This window comes from Triturus cristatus, chromosome 10 (assembly GCF_964204655.1).
Source record: "Triturus cristatus chromosome 10, aTriCri1.1, whole genome shotgun sequence".
Lineage (NCBI taxonomy): Eukaryota > Metazoa > Chordata > Amphibia > Caudata > Salamandridae > Triturus > Triturus cristatus.
This window is the reverse complement of record NC_140593.1, coordinates 757,018,807-757,034,853: the sequence shown is the minus strand read 5'-3', so window position 1 is coordinate 757,034,853 and position 16,047 is coordinate 757,018,807. Positions and strand designations below refer to the sequence as shown.

At 44.9% G+C, this 16,047-nt stretch overlaps 1 protein-coding gene across 4 annotated transcripts in view; it reads left to right on the top strand.

Moving 5' to 3' along the window:
* BFAR (bifunctional apoptosis regulator) overlaps window positions 1-16,047 on the top strand; it is a 317,639-nt gene that overhangs the window by 175,615 nt on the left and 125,977 nt on the right. For all 4 annotated transcript variants that reach the window (XM_085628281.1, XM_085628279.1, XM_085628282.1 and 1 more), the window contains exon 6: window positions 1,285-1,429. In XM_085628281.1, coding sequence (XP_085484407.1) covers window positions 1,285-1,429 — 145 coding nt within the window. The remainder of the gene's footprint in view (window positions 1-1,284; window positions 1,430-16,047) is intronic.

Genomic DNA, 16,047 nt, shown 5'->3' with positions numbered 1-16,047 from the left:
ATTTTTGGACTGTAGATCTGACTCTGAAATCATCTGAACGTAAGTTGACAAACAAGATTGTTGCGTTAGTTTATTTTTTTGGGTACTTCTGTCATCATATGTTATATTGTAAAATGAGTAGTGAATTAAACAAAGTTGTTGTTATGAGAAATGCAGACTCTACACCACTTTTCACATCACAGCAACAATATTTGTCCTTACATAACATGTGGTCTGTAAAACCATTAGGAAGCCGGTTTAAGTTGGATTTATAGACTGCATATTTTTGGGAATTCAGTAATTTTGGACAGTCACCGTAATATGAAAATGTTGAGATAAAATACAGCTATTTGCATCCATGTACCCACAAAGACGAGAATTGGGGAATAGCTTTCTAAAAGAAGTCCTTTGACAACTCTTTATTTTCAAATTATGATCTGAGCATTGAGGGATGTGCATGTGACGATGATCATATTTAAACATGTGTAAATAAGACAGACTTGAATTTCACAGACCATGTTATTATCTTTAGGCTCCCAAAAGTAGATCTGTCAGCATGAGGAGCTCTCCCCAGATTTATAGTATATTAGTGTCTGTTATGAATTTGTATGATACTCGCAACATCCTGAAGAGATTGAGTATAAGAATTCATTGATTAATAAATTAGGGGTCCTGGTGATGAGACACGACAGTAAAACAGAAAATAGAAGGCAAAACTGTTTCATAAATTAAGTCTTAAGTCAAAATGATCTGATGGCATGGGTAGAGTTTTATAACACAATCCTACTCTGTGATCTCTAGAAGTCCTCCGTTAAAGCATTCCTTTGAGATAGCACACTGTAGGTTGAGCTTTTGTTCTCCAAATACTGAAAATACCTCCCCATCTGATGACAGATGGGCACACACAAACAGTAATAGTTTAGGATAGCTGTTGTTTAACTGCTTTTTAAAAGTACATTTTGGTCCTACCACAAGTAGTTCAGCCTCAACAAATAAGTTATATGAAACAGCCCATGGGGTAAGTGTCTTGTAGTTATCAAGCAAATCTTATCCATCTCATTACTGCCTATGAAAAGCTGCATATGTTTCACTTTCGGTCGTAGATCAGTCTTTCTTTGCTCACATTGAGCTTGTCAGTTTCCTATACTCAGGTGTCCATAAAAAGACCTCTTATACATGGGTTACATGATAAAGAAGCCAAAAAGCCATAATGCCAATATAAACATCGGATTGGAAATTGATTTTATGAGATTTGTGGAAACCCATTAGTTATTGTAGTGTAACTGATATATTTTGTGTTTTTAGGCTTCTCTTAACTTTAGCAGAGGAAGAGTTTTTCAAGGTTCCGTATAGTATTGAGAACAACAGTCACCGAAAAGCCATCCTAATGGAGTTGGAACGTGTCAAAACACTTGGAGTTAAACCTCCCCAGAATCTTTGGGAATACAAGGTACAGTTATTTTTCTTCTTTGTTTAGGCTCAACAATCCTTAATGCTAGGTGTGCTTTTATTAGTGAATCGACTTTGGGTGCTCGCTAGTACTCACAACATTATTATGAATGGCCATTCTCTTGTTTCAATAGGAGTAATTTACAGCATAACTTTGTATGATGACTGTGGCCTACATTTAATTGGTCCTTTTAAATTGCCCTATTTCTACTATTTTTAAATTGTGCAAGATTGTAGTCTGTTTTTTCATGTTGTTTTTATCAGTAGGTAATGTAACTACTTCACAGTGGGCTTTATTTAAAGCTTTCTCATTGCATGCATTTTTCTTAATGTTTTCCAAATGTAATTTATTCATTTCCTGACAGTAAAGTACAACTTTCCATTGAGTTCTTACAAACAGACGAATGAAAAAAGAAAAACCTTCCTATCTTAGTGTGATTTCCCCCACCCCCAGTATACAGCAATTATTTTCCAGTTGCCCAAGTAGGATTACGTATTAAGAATACTAAGGAAATACATTACCATAGTAGTACTAAGCCCGACAACTTACTTTATCGGGTATAAGGTGGAGTCCTCTCTTGAGATCTAGCTGAATACATTCTTTGGTTGTAGTCTCGAAGGATATATCCACGCACCTTGTGCATCATCCATATATAAAAGTACCGGCTGCCAAGTGGTCATAGGTTTGCTCCTGTCCTTCTATATGCATCCTATCATGTTTTCAGTTGCCATCGTGTCTCAAGTATGCAAACACCATGTGTGCCATCCAGGAGGAGTAGTCTGTTTCCAATATTTGGCAATGGGCATCCTCGCAATTAGCAGTAAGTGGTATAGCATACACCAGTGTTTCAGAAAACCTCCTTGCCGGAATTGTGTGTGTAGGCCTAGTACTGTCACTATGGGCTCAGCTGACACTATGACTCCTTTAATGTCTGTAATTGTGGATAATACTTATTTCCAGAAGTGTTGTAACTTTGGGCAACTTCACCAAACAAGGAGTGGATTCCCCACCATTCTGCACCCCCTCCAACACAGTTTAGTTGTGATCTGTCAGAACTGTGGAGTTTGTCTGGTGCACGTTACCAGGCTGACCGTATTTTGAGAGCTGAGTTCTTCTGACTAACCAATAGGGAATACTTCTAAATATCCCTCCACAGTTTTTACCATATCTGTGTGTTGATGTCCATGTGTGCATTTAAGACTAGGGGTTAAGCTTTAGAGTGGTGTTTAGATGTCTGTGCATGGCAGAAACTCACCCCTTAATCTCCCAGTACGACGGGAGGAATTTGTTGCCCGTTGACAGCAGTTGGGTTTCCGCCTTTAATTGTGGGTGAAGGAACCAATGTCATATTTGTTGGTACCAAAAGCATTCTGTCTCCGTAAGACGTTTAAAAAAATAAATAAAATTCAGTCCAAAAAGGATCTAATTTCCCCCTTCATAAACATGTCTGATATAATTCTACAGTTCCCATCCTTCCAGTGCAGGTGAGGGTTTCTCCCTTGTGCTGGTGTGAAATCTGGATTGTCCAGTATGGGTGTCAAAGTGGATGGGAAGGTTATGTCGTGTCGGGCTACCACTGTGTTCCATGCATTCAGCAGTGTACTAGTGATTTGACTACAGTATGGGTTTTGAGGCCTATGCTTGCGGAGCATTCAAATTTCATCCCATTATGCATGCCCCATAAACATCCCTGTCCATATGGAGCCAGTGTTTGCAGGATTCCAGTTTAGACCATTCCCCTATTATTTGCAGTCAAGCAGCTCTATATTAGTGGAAAACATGTGGGAAACTCAGTCCCACCCTTCTCTCATGGAGCCATCAAAGTGTTTTTTGGATAGATTGTTAGCCTTACCCTGCCAGACAATTTTCATAAAGGAGTGGGTAAAGTCCTCTATTGTGGAGCATAATATGCTTAAGGGTAAATCCTGGAAGGCATACAGGAATCTGGTAACCAAGGTCATTTTGATTGCCACTTTCCGACCTAACCACAAAACGCTCCTCTGCATTTTAAGTTTCATGTCCATTAGGAGCTGAGGGATGTTGGCAGGGATCCACTCCAATAGGTAGCTGGTAGGTTAACCACCAGGTAGTGCATAGCTTTAGAGGAAACTTTTATGTTCAAATTTGTTTTTATTGTTGCAAGGTAAGCATGAAAATGAAGTTGGTCATCTGCTGAAACGGCGTCAACTTTCAGCCATTATCAGCTATTGTGCAACTTATAACATGAAACTCCCCTTCAGTACCCCCCCCCCCCCCTCCCACCACCTCGGGTCCCCGTCGAGCTAATAATATACACTAGGATCGCAGCCTATAGCTTTCAAAAAGTTAGTCTCAGCAAGAATGTGGGGTCCGCTCCGTCAAGCATAGCAGTTTGAGATATCGTGGGCAAGTAAGCACAGTGAATTCTTGTGAAAGAAGTGTTGTGAATGGGTTCCAGATCTCCCGGAACATGTCCACTTCTGGTTAAAGTTTCGAGAGTCTCTCCATCCCCAGTAAATCCCAGATATGATTTATACAGGACAATCTAATCGGGACTCTATCCGTACCCCATCAGGCCAATATTGATTGGTGCTCCGCACTTATGGCCAAAGTAATGTGTCTGCCTCTCCTGGATTTGAGTGGGTATGTTAGTGGGTTGGAAAGTCCTAGTACTACATAGGAGGGCAATCTGGGAAGCTGGGTGCTAAAATGTGTATCAATCTCCTACAGGACCTCTTTCCCGAAATGTGCCAGTCTGGGGCATTCCCAGAGGATATGAACCAGAGTCCCAGGAAAGTTCCTACATCTCCAACATTTGCCTCCACGTTCTGGTTTGATTTTGTACAGACAGACTGGTGTCAAGAACCAATAGGAAGTGATCTTCACCACTGTCTCTGTGCTTGGATGTATTGGGAGCTGTGTATCTTGCCCTATAATATATGTCTCTCCAATCCCTCTGTGTTAGTTATAACCACAGTTCTCGTTCCCACCGCAGCTGGGCAGAGGATTTTGTCTCTAGCTCCTGGCCCATCAGGATTTTATATAGATTAGAAACTAGTCGTTTGTCGGACTCCTTACCGAGAAACCACTTCTCGAAGTTGGTTGTGTCGCTGTGCAGCTTCCCTCACTTCCGAACCCATCAACCATTGTCTTATTTTGTATATAGTGGGACTGCATAGTCGGCTATCAGGGTATCAAATGGGATAGGACCCTCTTCATCAAAGAAATGGCCTATTGATCTGCACTCCGGCTTCTGGCAGACACTGAACGTGTTGTGATTCGATCCTAGAGAGAAGTCCGGATTGTTCGCTACTGGAGTGAGCGGGGAAGGGAACGATGTAAGGCCCCACTTCGCTCCTACCGCATCCCGTGCCCGAAGCGTAGGCCGGGTTATCGCTGAGAGGTAAAGGTTAGGTGAGCGGTTAGATCTTTTCAGAAAGAGTTTCTTCCACAGGGAGTTTCCGTCCAGTGCCCTGTCCATAAACAACCAAGACTTTTCAGATTCTGGGCGAGACCACTCCACCAGATACCTGAGCTATGCGGTTTGGACATAACACAGGATGGATGAAACGCCCAGGCCTCCCTCCCTTGGAGTGCGCCGCTGGTTTGCCCAAACAAAGGTCTGGAAAGCTCTCTGTAGAGATTGGAACGTTCCTGGTAGGGGACAGAGAAGCAAAGTCCGGAATATGTATAGAGTTCTAGAGATGGCTGTCATCTTTAATGCCGCCACTCGTCCTAGCCACAACAGCGTATATGGTTGCCAGCGAGCTAAATCTGACTTCACCCTGTCAACTAGCTCTCTGTAATTAAGGGTCGCGATCTCTTGGATGGTCGGGGCCTGTTGGATACCCAAGTACGAGATGTTAGTACTCCAACCAATTGAAAGAGCCCGCGTAGGAAGTTCCTGCGTAGCCTGCGAGAACGCCAGACACGGCACCTGTGATTTGGCGATATTAATTCGGAAGCCTGAAACCTCTGAGAACCTCTCGACCTCTCTTAGAAAGCTCAGGAGTGTCTCCTGGGGATTATCGAGAGAAACGATGACGTCGTCCGCATATAGTGCAATAAGGTGCTTTTCACCCCCAAAGAATATGCCCCTCACATCTGGATCGTCCAGTACTTTCTGCGCGAAAGGCTCCAAAGAGAGCGCGAATAAGAGAGAGGAAAGGAGACATCCCTGTTGCGTACCGTGTCGGATTGGGGAGCTCTCTGAATTTCTACCATTGACTCTAACCGAGGCTTGTGGTCTTTTGTAACTACTCAACACCCACAGGCAGAACCTGTCCCCCCAATCCAAAATGTCTTAGTACCTCTGCCAGGTAAGGCCAGTGCACCCTATCGAAAGCTTTCGCCGCTTCTATAGAAAAAAGCATCAGCTCTCGTTGGGAGTAGGACGCCTTGTCTACAAGATGGAGATGTTGCTTGGTGTTATCCGAACATTGCCTATTGGGGATGAATCTAGACTAGTCTGGAGCGACCAGTCTTGGCATAAGAGGGGCAAAGCGCTCCACCAGGATCCCTGTGAATAGTTTCTCATCCACATTTAAGAGCAATATAGGTCGATAGGACCCGCATAGTCTTTTGTCCTTGCTCGGTTCTGCTATTTCTGTGATGGAGGCCTCTTTCATTGATGGCTGGAGCGTCGCTGGGCTCCTAGTTGCTGGGCTACTCTGCCGCAGAAAGTTTTATAAAAGACAGCTGGAAAGCGATCAGGGCCAGGAGACTTATAGGTCCTTAATCTAGAGATTGCAGTTACGGCCTCCTCGATTCTAATAGGGTTGTCAAGGCCTGCCGCTTGTTCTGCTGTGAAGCTGGTCACTTTAGCTCTTTTCAGTTATTCAGAGATCGCCTGGGGAGGGAGATCCTGGACTGAGTAAAGGTCCTTATAGAAGGATCCGAACCTAGCTGCCACTGCCTATTTTTCCATCTATTACCTCCCTTGTTTCTGTTGTTCGAGCCTCCACGGTGTTGTCCTGACATTGCCCTATGAGTTTGTTCGCTAGTTTTCTCCCGCACTTATTCCCTCCCTGGTAGAATGCATGCTTAAGGCGTAGGATCGATTGTTCGGCATGGTTTAGGTCTCAGCCAGCTAGTTGCTTCCTGATCGACTCTAGCTTCCTCCATACCCTGGGAGCTCCAGTGCAGTGGTAGATGCGTTCGAGTTCCCGGACTTGTTGGAGTTGTGCCCCTTTGCCTGGCCTGACTTTATCATCTGCCACAGATATAGCTATCAGTATCCCTCTGATTACTGCCTTAAGGGCATCCCATACTATCACAGGTGGGGTTGTGGAAATTTTGTTAACTTCCAGGTAGTCCCTAATCGCCTTCTCTACCTGTTGGACGACTTCTGGGCTACGAAGTAGTGTTTCCCGTAGTCGCCACACTTAAGGTTCCAGATTTTGGGGTGGGAGGGCGAGGTCCAGTAGGGCCACCGAATGGTCGAACAGGGCACGGGGTTCGATTTCCACTGAGCGCAGTGCATCCTGTGCCCTGTTGGAGCTCAAGAAGTAGTCGAGCCTTGCATAAGATCTGTGTGCGTGGGAATAAACTGTATAGTCTCTGGATTCCGGATGCCACAGACCCAATTCCTGCAACCAACGGGCACCCCCACACTAATTGCCCCTGCTGCTCCCTGCCGCTGGGTCGAGCGAGCCAAGTTGTTGTGGAACACCAAGTTTAAGTCTCCCATAACGCCAGCCATCTATCCTGTTTGGCCATAATTTCTTCTATTGCTTCCTGTAGAAACTGCTCCTGCCTCTTGGGACGTAGATAGACCCTATAAGTATGGAATGTGAGACATAGTGTATACAGTACCCCAGGAGGCGACCTCTGATCTCCGCCAGCTGTATCCCCACTTTGCCCCAGAAGGAGCGAAGCTGGCCTTGCCATCAAAATATCAATCTGAATGAGTGGCCCCACGAGTAGGCCACCTTCTTGTCACGGAGGAAGGTCGTGTCTGGTCGGAACTCTCGCCTTTTTTTGAAGTGTGGTGGTGGCAAGATCCTGAAACAGATGGAGAGTCTGGCCCCGGAACTGAATTGTCAGTGACTCTCTAGCCTTTTTTAGGATCCGTTCCTTTAGAGCAAAGTTGTGAATACAGGTCAGAATGTCTAACGGGCGAGCCTTTCCTGGGCCCCATCTACCCACCCTGTGAGTCCTGCCCAGGCGAATTGCTTCTGTTGATGTCGCCAATAATGTGAGCGAACAGGTCTGCTACATAAGCCTCTAAGCTTTCTACTTCTTCATCTCTGGGAGCACCGCGTATTAGAATGTTGTCTTGTCTGGAGTGATTTTCTAAGTCCTCCGCTTGTGCTTGGAGGTCCAATTGTTGCTCTTACAGGCGGTATATTTCTTGTAGCAGTTGCTCGATTTCCTCATCTCGAGACGCAGCCCTCTCCTCAAGTGCGCCTACTCTATCTCCGATGTCTGTCACTTCCTTTCGAACCGCATTAAGCTCACTCGTAAGAGCCCTGTTGACTGCTAGGAGGTCGTCTCTCACACCTAAGAACAGGGCTTCTAGGTATGGACGTGTGACTGGGGCCTCTGACTCTTCTACTGATGGTGAGGTCGCTCTGCTCGGACTCCCTTGGGCTCTCCCTCTTGGGTGCCCATTGGTTTTGTGAGCATGTTCTTGATGGTGCCACCTTTGTTCACCCTCGCGGATGCCATTCGCTCTGTATTGCCAAAGTTTCTGGATGGGAGGAGAGGTGCTCTATAGTAATCCCTGACACTCCCTCGCTCTTTGGAGGCACACCGGTTTCGAGCTGACTGGTGCGCAGACACAAAGGGATCCCCGTTCTTCTCCTCTCTTCAGCAGTCTAAGGCTTCCCACAAACGAGGGTGGGAAGTCTTGTTTCCTGCGAATGTTGAGGTTGAGGACTATCTGCTATTGCTGCCCAGGTGTAACTCTTATAAGTTGGGGTCCCCCCCGACTCACCGGCAGCCTGGACCTCGCCAGAGACCGGTGATATGCATTTGCGTGCTTCGCACCCAAGCCCTCTATTGTCTCCTATGCTGTGGCTGCCGATGCGGTCCACAGGCCCCCAGACTCACTCTAGGTCTTCTGCTCTCCCACTGGGTGCTCTTGCTGTTGCTTAGAGGCTGGTTTAGCTCTTCTTCGCCCGGGGGTGCACACCGAGATCCAGGCCTGTCATACGAGCACGTACTCCAGCAGGGGAGTCTTCAGCTCATCTCCTGTCTCCCGCATCGAGTCAGTTGAGGGAGGCTGAACTATTGTCTCTTGGAGTCTATATTAGGCCCCGGCTCCAAGATCAGAAGATGCCCATCCTACTGCACCCTCCGTGCCGGAGATCTGTGATGGGCTTCTGCGTAAGCCTCTGGATCACGGCCTATAAAGCTTCTCCCTAAATCTGTCCTCTTTATTCCTCCAACGTTCTCTGCCTGGTGTGCACCAGTGCGTTTGGGCCGGACAGCTGTCCCCTGCTCAGTGGGCCTCTCGTGTCCGGTCGGGTTTCCGCGTCTGGGAGACCGGCCTAAGCCACTCGCGTCTGGGCGGGAGCCGGCCTCGCTGCTCATCGACGTCGGAGCACTCTCAGGCCCCCTGCCCAGCTCCTGGCTCCTCCGCTCTGTGTGGCACCTCCCCTTCCAGTCCGCTCCTCCAGTCGTGTCTCGGTATCTCTGCTCGGCAAGGTCCAGGTGATCCCGCCCCCTCCAGTGTCCGTCCCTCCCAGGAAGGGCGAGCTGCTGTCGCACACATCCACGGTGCCAGTCACTGACACAGAAGAGGTGCCCAACCCCTTGCTTCCTCAAGAGCCACGGCTATAGCTGGTGCCTCAGGCGGGCCTCCGATTCTCGCTCTAGTCCTGAGCCCGTCTTGTGTTTCTCAGCTCTCTACGTGTGGAAGAGGTCACCGTCTCTGTCAGGGGGCTTGGGACTCTGCCCCACGTAGCTGTATTTGAAACCCGGCTCAGGTGTATCTGTACCAGGGGTGGTAGGGAGGATTCAGTGTGGTGGAGACGGAACAGCGGAGAAACACGTCCTACTCTGTTGCCACCTTGGCCACGCCCCTCTAGAAGAAACTTTTAAGGGGGTGAGTCCCAAAGAGATCATCTCCGATTTAGTATGACTAATTTTGTACCCCGATATGTCCCTGTATTCTGCAAGAAACTACATCTGTGCGGGTAAAGAATACTGGGGCGACTCCATGGTAAAATAGTCATTTGCAAACAGCAAAATCTTATGCTCTGCCTCCCTACAAAGAATGCCCTTCACTGCCGGGATCTGGCGAATCTTTATAGGTAGTGGTTCTTGGACCAGCACGTATAGTAGGGGGACATGGGGCTACCCTGCTGGATGCTGCGTTGCAGATGAACAGTATCGGAAAAGGATCCACTCACCAGAGTCTTAGTGGGCACTTAATAGGCGCCAGGACCATATTGAAGAACGTGTCTGCAACGGCGGAGCACTGCCTATAAAAAAGGGCCAGCACACCCTGTCGAAAGCCTTTTCGACATCCAGAGATGATAGTACACTCAGTATGCATTTTCTCCTGGGTTTTTGGCAAGGTGGACTATACAGCGGATCCTGTCAAAGGTTTCTCTCCCTGTCACAAAGCCCGATTAGTCCTTGTGGATTAGTTGAGGGATGGGAGGGGTCAGTCGCATAGCCAGCTCTTTCATGATGTCTATGTTCAATAGGATTATAGGTCTGTAGGCTGAGTAGTCTGAGTGGTGTTTACCCAGTTTGGGGATCACCCCTGTTGTGGCTTTGTCCATGGTGGGGCCGACTCTGTTACTAGTTCGGAAATGATGAAATATGTCTTTCAATATTGGTGCTAGTTTCCCTATGTTGAGCTTGTTAAATCCTCTCCAAACCCATCCGACCTGAGGGTCTTATTTGTTTAGAGGGATCTAATGGCTGATCTAATTTCGTCCTCTTTAATTGGGGAGTTAAAATCCTTCACCTGGTATTCAGTCACCCTCTGGATTTGGAGGTCCTGTAGATACTGTAGTGTTGCCTGAAGCAACACATAAGTGCATTTATAGAGGTTAGCATTAACTTGTTTCAATGGTTGGCATTTATAGAGGTTAGCATTAAATTGTTTCAATGGTTGGCTTTTTGCTTTGGCATATAGGGAATGGAGACTGTTGGTATCCTCAGACCTATATGTTGTCTTTATTTTTCCTCCCTTTCAACTTATTTGCTAAGAGGCAGTGAACCTTGTCCCTGGGCAATTTTCTTCTTTTTGCAGTATGCTTTATTTATAACATAGTGAAAAAAACAATCCAAATTCATAGTTGACAAAAAAGTAAACCTACAGTTAGATTCATAAAGCTAAACTATTAAAGACACATCTGTGTCCGTATTCAGTGTTCATTTCCCAAAACAATGTTCTGTACTCTATAATGGGTGCAACAGAACAACATCATAAATCAAAGGGAGGGCAGATGGCTTGGGACAGTTTAACTTTTGATAAATGATGCAAGGTTCCAACACCAAGGCTGAACCTCTGTCTGTGCATTGCAGCTTTCCATAAAAATATTCCATGTGTGTCCTTCACTGTCTAGTTTTCCCCTTCCATACATAGGGTATTTCCTGAATCAAGAAATCTACGAAAATCTTGAAACCTGTTTTCCACCATTCTATTCATAGATCTCTTTAGATACTCCTTGCAAGGCCTAAAGGGCTTTCAAGTTTGTTGATTATGTAGTGTGTATCTCATATTGGGCTTTATAGCACTAATCTGGACATTGAGTAGCACAGTTTTAATAAATGTACTGAGTACTATTCAGATGTGAAGTTTGAAGGGTGTTGGTTGTAGTTTGTGGGAAAGGCTCATGAAGTTTGGAGGCAGACTAGAAATGGTTTATAGGCCTTCCCGGCGTCCACACGTTAGTGTTGCAGAAAATGGATGAATAGAAACCGGGTGACTAACTTTTTTGTGTAGAGATTGTTATAAATAAAAGTTGCAGTTGATGGCACCCTTTAGTCCACGGGTTAAAACACTGTATTGGGGTGCCCAAGTTGTGGGAAAGAAACCAGCGTTCAGGTGCCTGCTTTTGCTAGTGTATTGGGCTGTACCACTTTGATACGTTTACGCCAGACCAAAGAGGTGTCATCATTTTGATAAAAGCCAAGTTTTTAATTTCTTTTCACAGTTCCAGGTGATTTCTAATTGTCCTTATTTTCTTGGGTATGATGTTTCAACGTTTGTTTGTTTGTACCAAGAGGAGTTTTCTTCTAGATCGGTTGTTCTGAAAGGGGGTGATCATAAGCATTTGCAGTCTAAACCTAAAGTTCCTTCTTAGGGTTTAGAGCTTCAATCTTGGTTTTAGAAAAATTGGTCCAGTGCTGTGGTTTTGCTTATAGGAAATGAGGAGGGATTTTCTGGAGATTGTTCTTTCAACAGGTAACCAGTGTAGGGCATTGAGGGCAGGGGTGATGTGGTAACATCTCCGCAGGCTACGAAGTTGTACAGTGGCAGCATTTTGTATTAGTTGAAGTGTGTTTAGGCACTTTGTAAGCCCAATATTGAGTCCATTGGCATATTCTTAATTGTAACACAGTAAGGCTGTTGCGGCCTTGATCCTCTGTGGGTAACCCAGGTACGGAAAGCTCTGACGAAATCATCTTATTGTGCTCAAAGCATTTTTTGTTATATTGTTGATCTGAATTTCAAGTTAGTTTGGAGTCCATAATCACACTCCAATTCTTTACTGCTGTCAGTGTCTTGAGGGATGTCTGTTTTCTTTATGCCAGGCAGAAGTTGGGTTAAGATCATGTTTCTTTTTAGGGATTACGTTCCAGTAGTTTACTGCCTAAAGGTGACCAAAGGTCTGACCCAAAATCAGCTGCGTCACTTACAAATCCATCACCACCAGCACCCTTGTCTAGCTTGCAGACATGTTCACCATCTCTGGTAGTTCTCTGCACATTCGTAGCCAGAACACCATCAGATTGTGGACTAAGAACTGTAAAAAAAAAAACTCATTCAAGGCAGCAGTCCTTTTCCATTTATGCAATAGGATCTGGAACAACGTTGCCATTAGGACTACACTATTGATGCTTCAATTTTGGAAAGATTTGAAGACTGACCTCTTTATAGAACACTACATCACAGTGCTCAACAGTCCACAACTCCACTACTTTTCCTTTCACTCATTGACTTTAGGCCGTTTTTGACCATGTACTGTGCTCCGCTGACTTTCGGCTACGTTTGCGCTATAGAAATACCTTGTAGAAACATACATACCTACATGCAGTTTAAAATAAGTGGTTTCGATGGAATTGTAAAGGGTTAAGTTTCAGGAGTTAATAAGCTCAGGCAACACAGTTAAGTGTATGTTGAAAGGAAGAGATGGAGTTGTGGAGCATTGGGGATCACCTGCCTTTTGTGAGATTGGTGCTAATGACAGTGGTGGCAGTGACAGGGTTTTTACTATGACTGCGAGTTTGGACTGACCATATTTTAGGGGCTAACCTGTATTCCTATGTTGTGTAGTCTTTCAGCTGGAATTTGTTGATCCATGGTATTAGATTCTGATGAAAGATCAAGAAGCTCTTCTCCAACCAAACACTTTGTTTTTATTTTTTGTAAAATTTTCTTGCACTGTATTGAACATTTTTTTTCATTGGAGATTGTGGGACAGGAATGTAGATGAAGGGAAAAAATACTATTTTAGTGCATATAGTCCCAGGTTATAAGGCAAGAAAAACTGAACTTTTCAAAAGGTGCTATAGACTTCAAATCGTTTAGATGAATTGCTTGTACATTTTTTTATGTGGGTATCCTGAAAAGCTGGCACATCTCTGGACCAGTTTCAAGACTGATGTAGAGCATCTGTAGTTCATACATGTGACAGCCTAGTAACTGAGACAGAAAAAGCAGCAATGTAATCCCACATCTGGTCTACAATTTACATATGCGAATTAGGCATGCATTGCAAATCTACTTATGTAGGACATTGCAGGTTGAAACATCTCTAGCAGTATATTTGAGATGCTACCACAGGAGGGCAGTGAATGATGACTCTTCTTTTCCAATGTTCTTTCAGTTTGACTTACAGTGGATCACTGCACTGCCTTAATGACACGTGCAAAAGTAAAGGAAACAAGCATTGGAGGGGCATAGAGTGGAGGGGGCATAGAGTAAAGGGGCGTAGTGTGTCATGGCATAGAGTGGAGCAGTGTTGTTAAAGTGTCATTGAGGAACATAGAGTAGCATAACATGGAGTGGGGTAAAGTGTTGTAGAGTAGAGTGGAGTAGATGGGAGTGGCATAGAGTAGAGAGCCGTGGAGTGGCGTAGTGTTGTAGAATGTCATGGAAGGTCATAGAGTGGAGGGGTCATAGAGTGGAGGGGTCATAGAGTGGAGGGGTCATAGAGTGGAGGGGTCATAGAGTGGAGGGGTCATAGAGTGGAGGGGTCATAGAGTGGAGGGGTCATAGAGTGGAGGGGTCATAGAGTGGAGGGGTCATAGAGTGGAGGGGTCATAGAGTGGAGGGGTCATAGAGTGGAGGGGTCATAGAGTGGAGGGGTCATAGAATGAAGGGGTCATAGAATGAAGGGGTCATAGAATGAAGGGGTCATAGAAAGAAGGGTTCATAGGTTGTAGTGGAGTGCCACAGAATGGTGTGGAGTGTCAGAGTGGAGTGGCATAGAGTGCAGGTGCATAGTGTCTTAGAGTGGAGTGGAGTACTGTAGAGTGGAGTGCCATACTATAGAGTGGAGTAGCGTACTGTGGCGTGTAGTGGGGTATAGTGGTGTACATTGGAATAGAGTGGCATATTGGAGAAGGGAGTAGAGCGTCATGGTTTGTTGTGGAGTGTTGTAGGGTGTACTAGCATAGAGTATCAAAGAGGTGAGTTGAGTGGAGTATGCATGGTGTGATTGTACACAGCCATTACAGACAACACATCTTCAATTGAAATGCCCCTTACATTTGCACAGACATACAGTTTTACTGACTTTATAGCGCACAAATAATAATGTGTGGAAATGGCACCACCAAGTGTATTGATTTGTTTTGATCGTATTCAAATATTTGTTCCCTTCACACTTCCGAATTTTAAAAAGAATTGCTTCATTTGTGCTTTGCTAATTCTGATATGTTCCGAAATATTTGCACAGTTAATTTACAGATATTTAAATTTTATTGTGTGCTAGTTAAAATAATATTCTACAGCCTTTCATCTCACATGGGTATCTAGCAGGATTGTCACATAAATCCTTTCACTTTGTGTCAGAGATTTGGAGGTCCTTGGGAGCAGTACCAATCAGCAGCCCACCTTCCAGCAGCTCCTACTCTGGTAATGAGAGTAACAGAAGCTCAGAGTGGCGAAACGGGGGGAAGGGAATTAGGAAAGGTACGCCAGGGAGGGAGACCTGTAAAAGAAAATAAAAAACATACTTTTTCCGATGAAAGCAAATGATAAATTTCAACAATCAATGTAGTAAAGCCCACTATTCATGACCAATCGTTATGCAGAAACACATATTGATTATTGCATAATATGCAATAAATCAAACTGTTGCATATTAACCATCCAGCATAAACTTGATACTCAAAAGGTATTGTAACCTGTTACATAAAATGAAAACCTTTCTCAGTGCGTTAAAACAAACTTCCTTCGCTAAACTCTAATGAGCAATAATCAGTTTAGCATATTTTGAATCTTTCATGAACAGAAGTACTGAACTTTGCATATCAATAAATGCTAGTCAGTTTCATCTAAATAGTAATTACACATTCAAGTTGAGTAACCAAAACTCAGACAAAGTAGCAATATCCTTGTTGTCCCAAAGAACTTCAAGTTAAGATGATCAAGGAATAGTTAATCCTCTAAATTGATGTCCAATATATAATCAAACTTTCTCTCTTAAACAAAAACACCAAACACAACATAAACGTCTCCAAGCATAAGGCGGCACCTCCAGCCTTAGAAAACGATACTGAAATGTGCATGGCGCCGACTGAGATAGCATCTACCACCAATGATAAACGCCCGCTGTGCACAGTCATTTATTACGCGTATCGGACAGAAACTGTGAAGATGGCATGCACCGAACGCAAACATTCATTATGCACTGCAAGTCAGAATACTTAAGGGTGACTGGCCTCTCGGGGAATACGAGTCAGCAACACGTTCTGCTACAGACTCCTGAAGATCGCACATCAGCACTGGTCTGGAATTATCCGAAATAGTAGACGCTCATCCCAAGGCTTTAAGTGGGCCAGGTCTCACTGGTGCTGAGCACAGGCAGTTTTTAGGTCTCGCCTGAGTGCTAGCGCATGCTCTAGCTCCGGCGAGACCTTTAGTAAGCGGGTTTTCATAGTGCTACCAGAGATACTTTTGCTGGCCTAAAGCCTGCGTGCATGTGAGCGTGAACTTGCACAGGCCATCTGGCTCAATAAAGCCTTACAGCGCGTGAATCCCCTCCCCTCCTCTCCTCCCCCTCCCTTCTCCCACTCCCTCCTCGTCAGCTTCATTTTCACTCCTCTCCTGCATCTGTCTTTTTCTTTTGCCTGTTCCTTTCTCTCGCCTCTTATCTTTTTCTCTTTCCTTTCACTTTCTCTTTGCGCTTGTTGAGCTTCTCATGTGACACAAATGTGCTTTGGTTTTGTGCCACTATTTGCATCTCCAAAGTACTTACATTTTGTTTATCTAAAATCTCATGTTG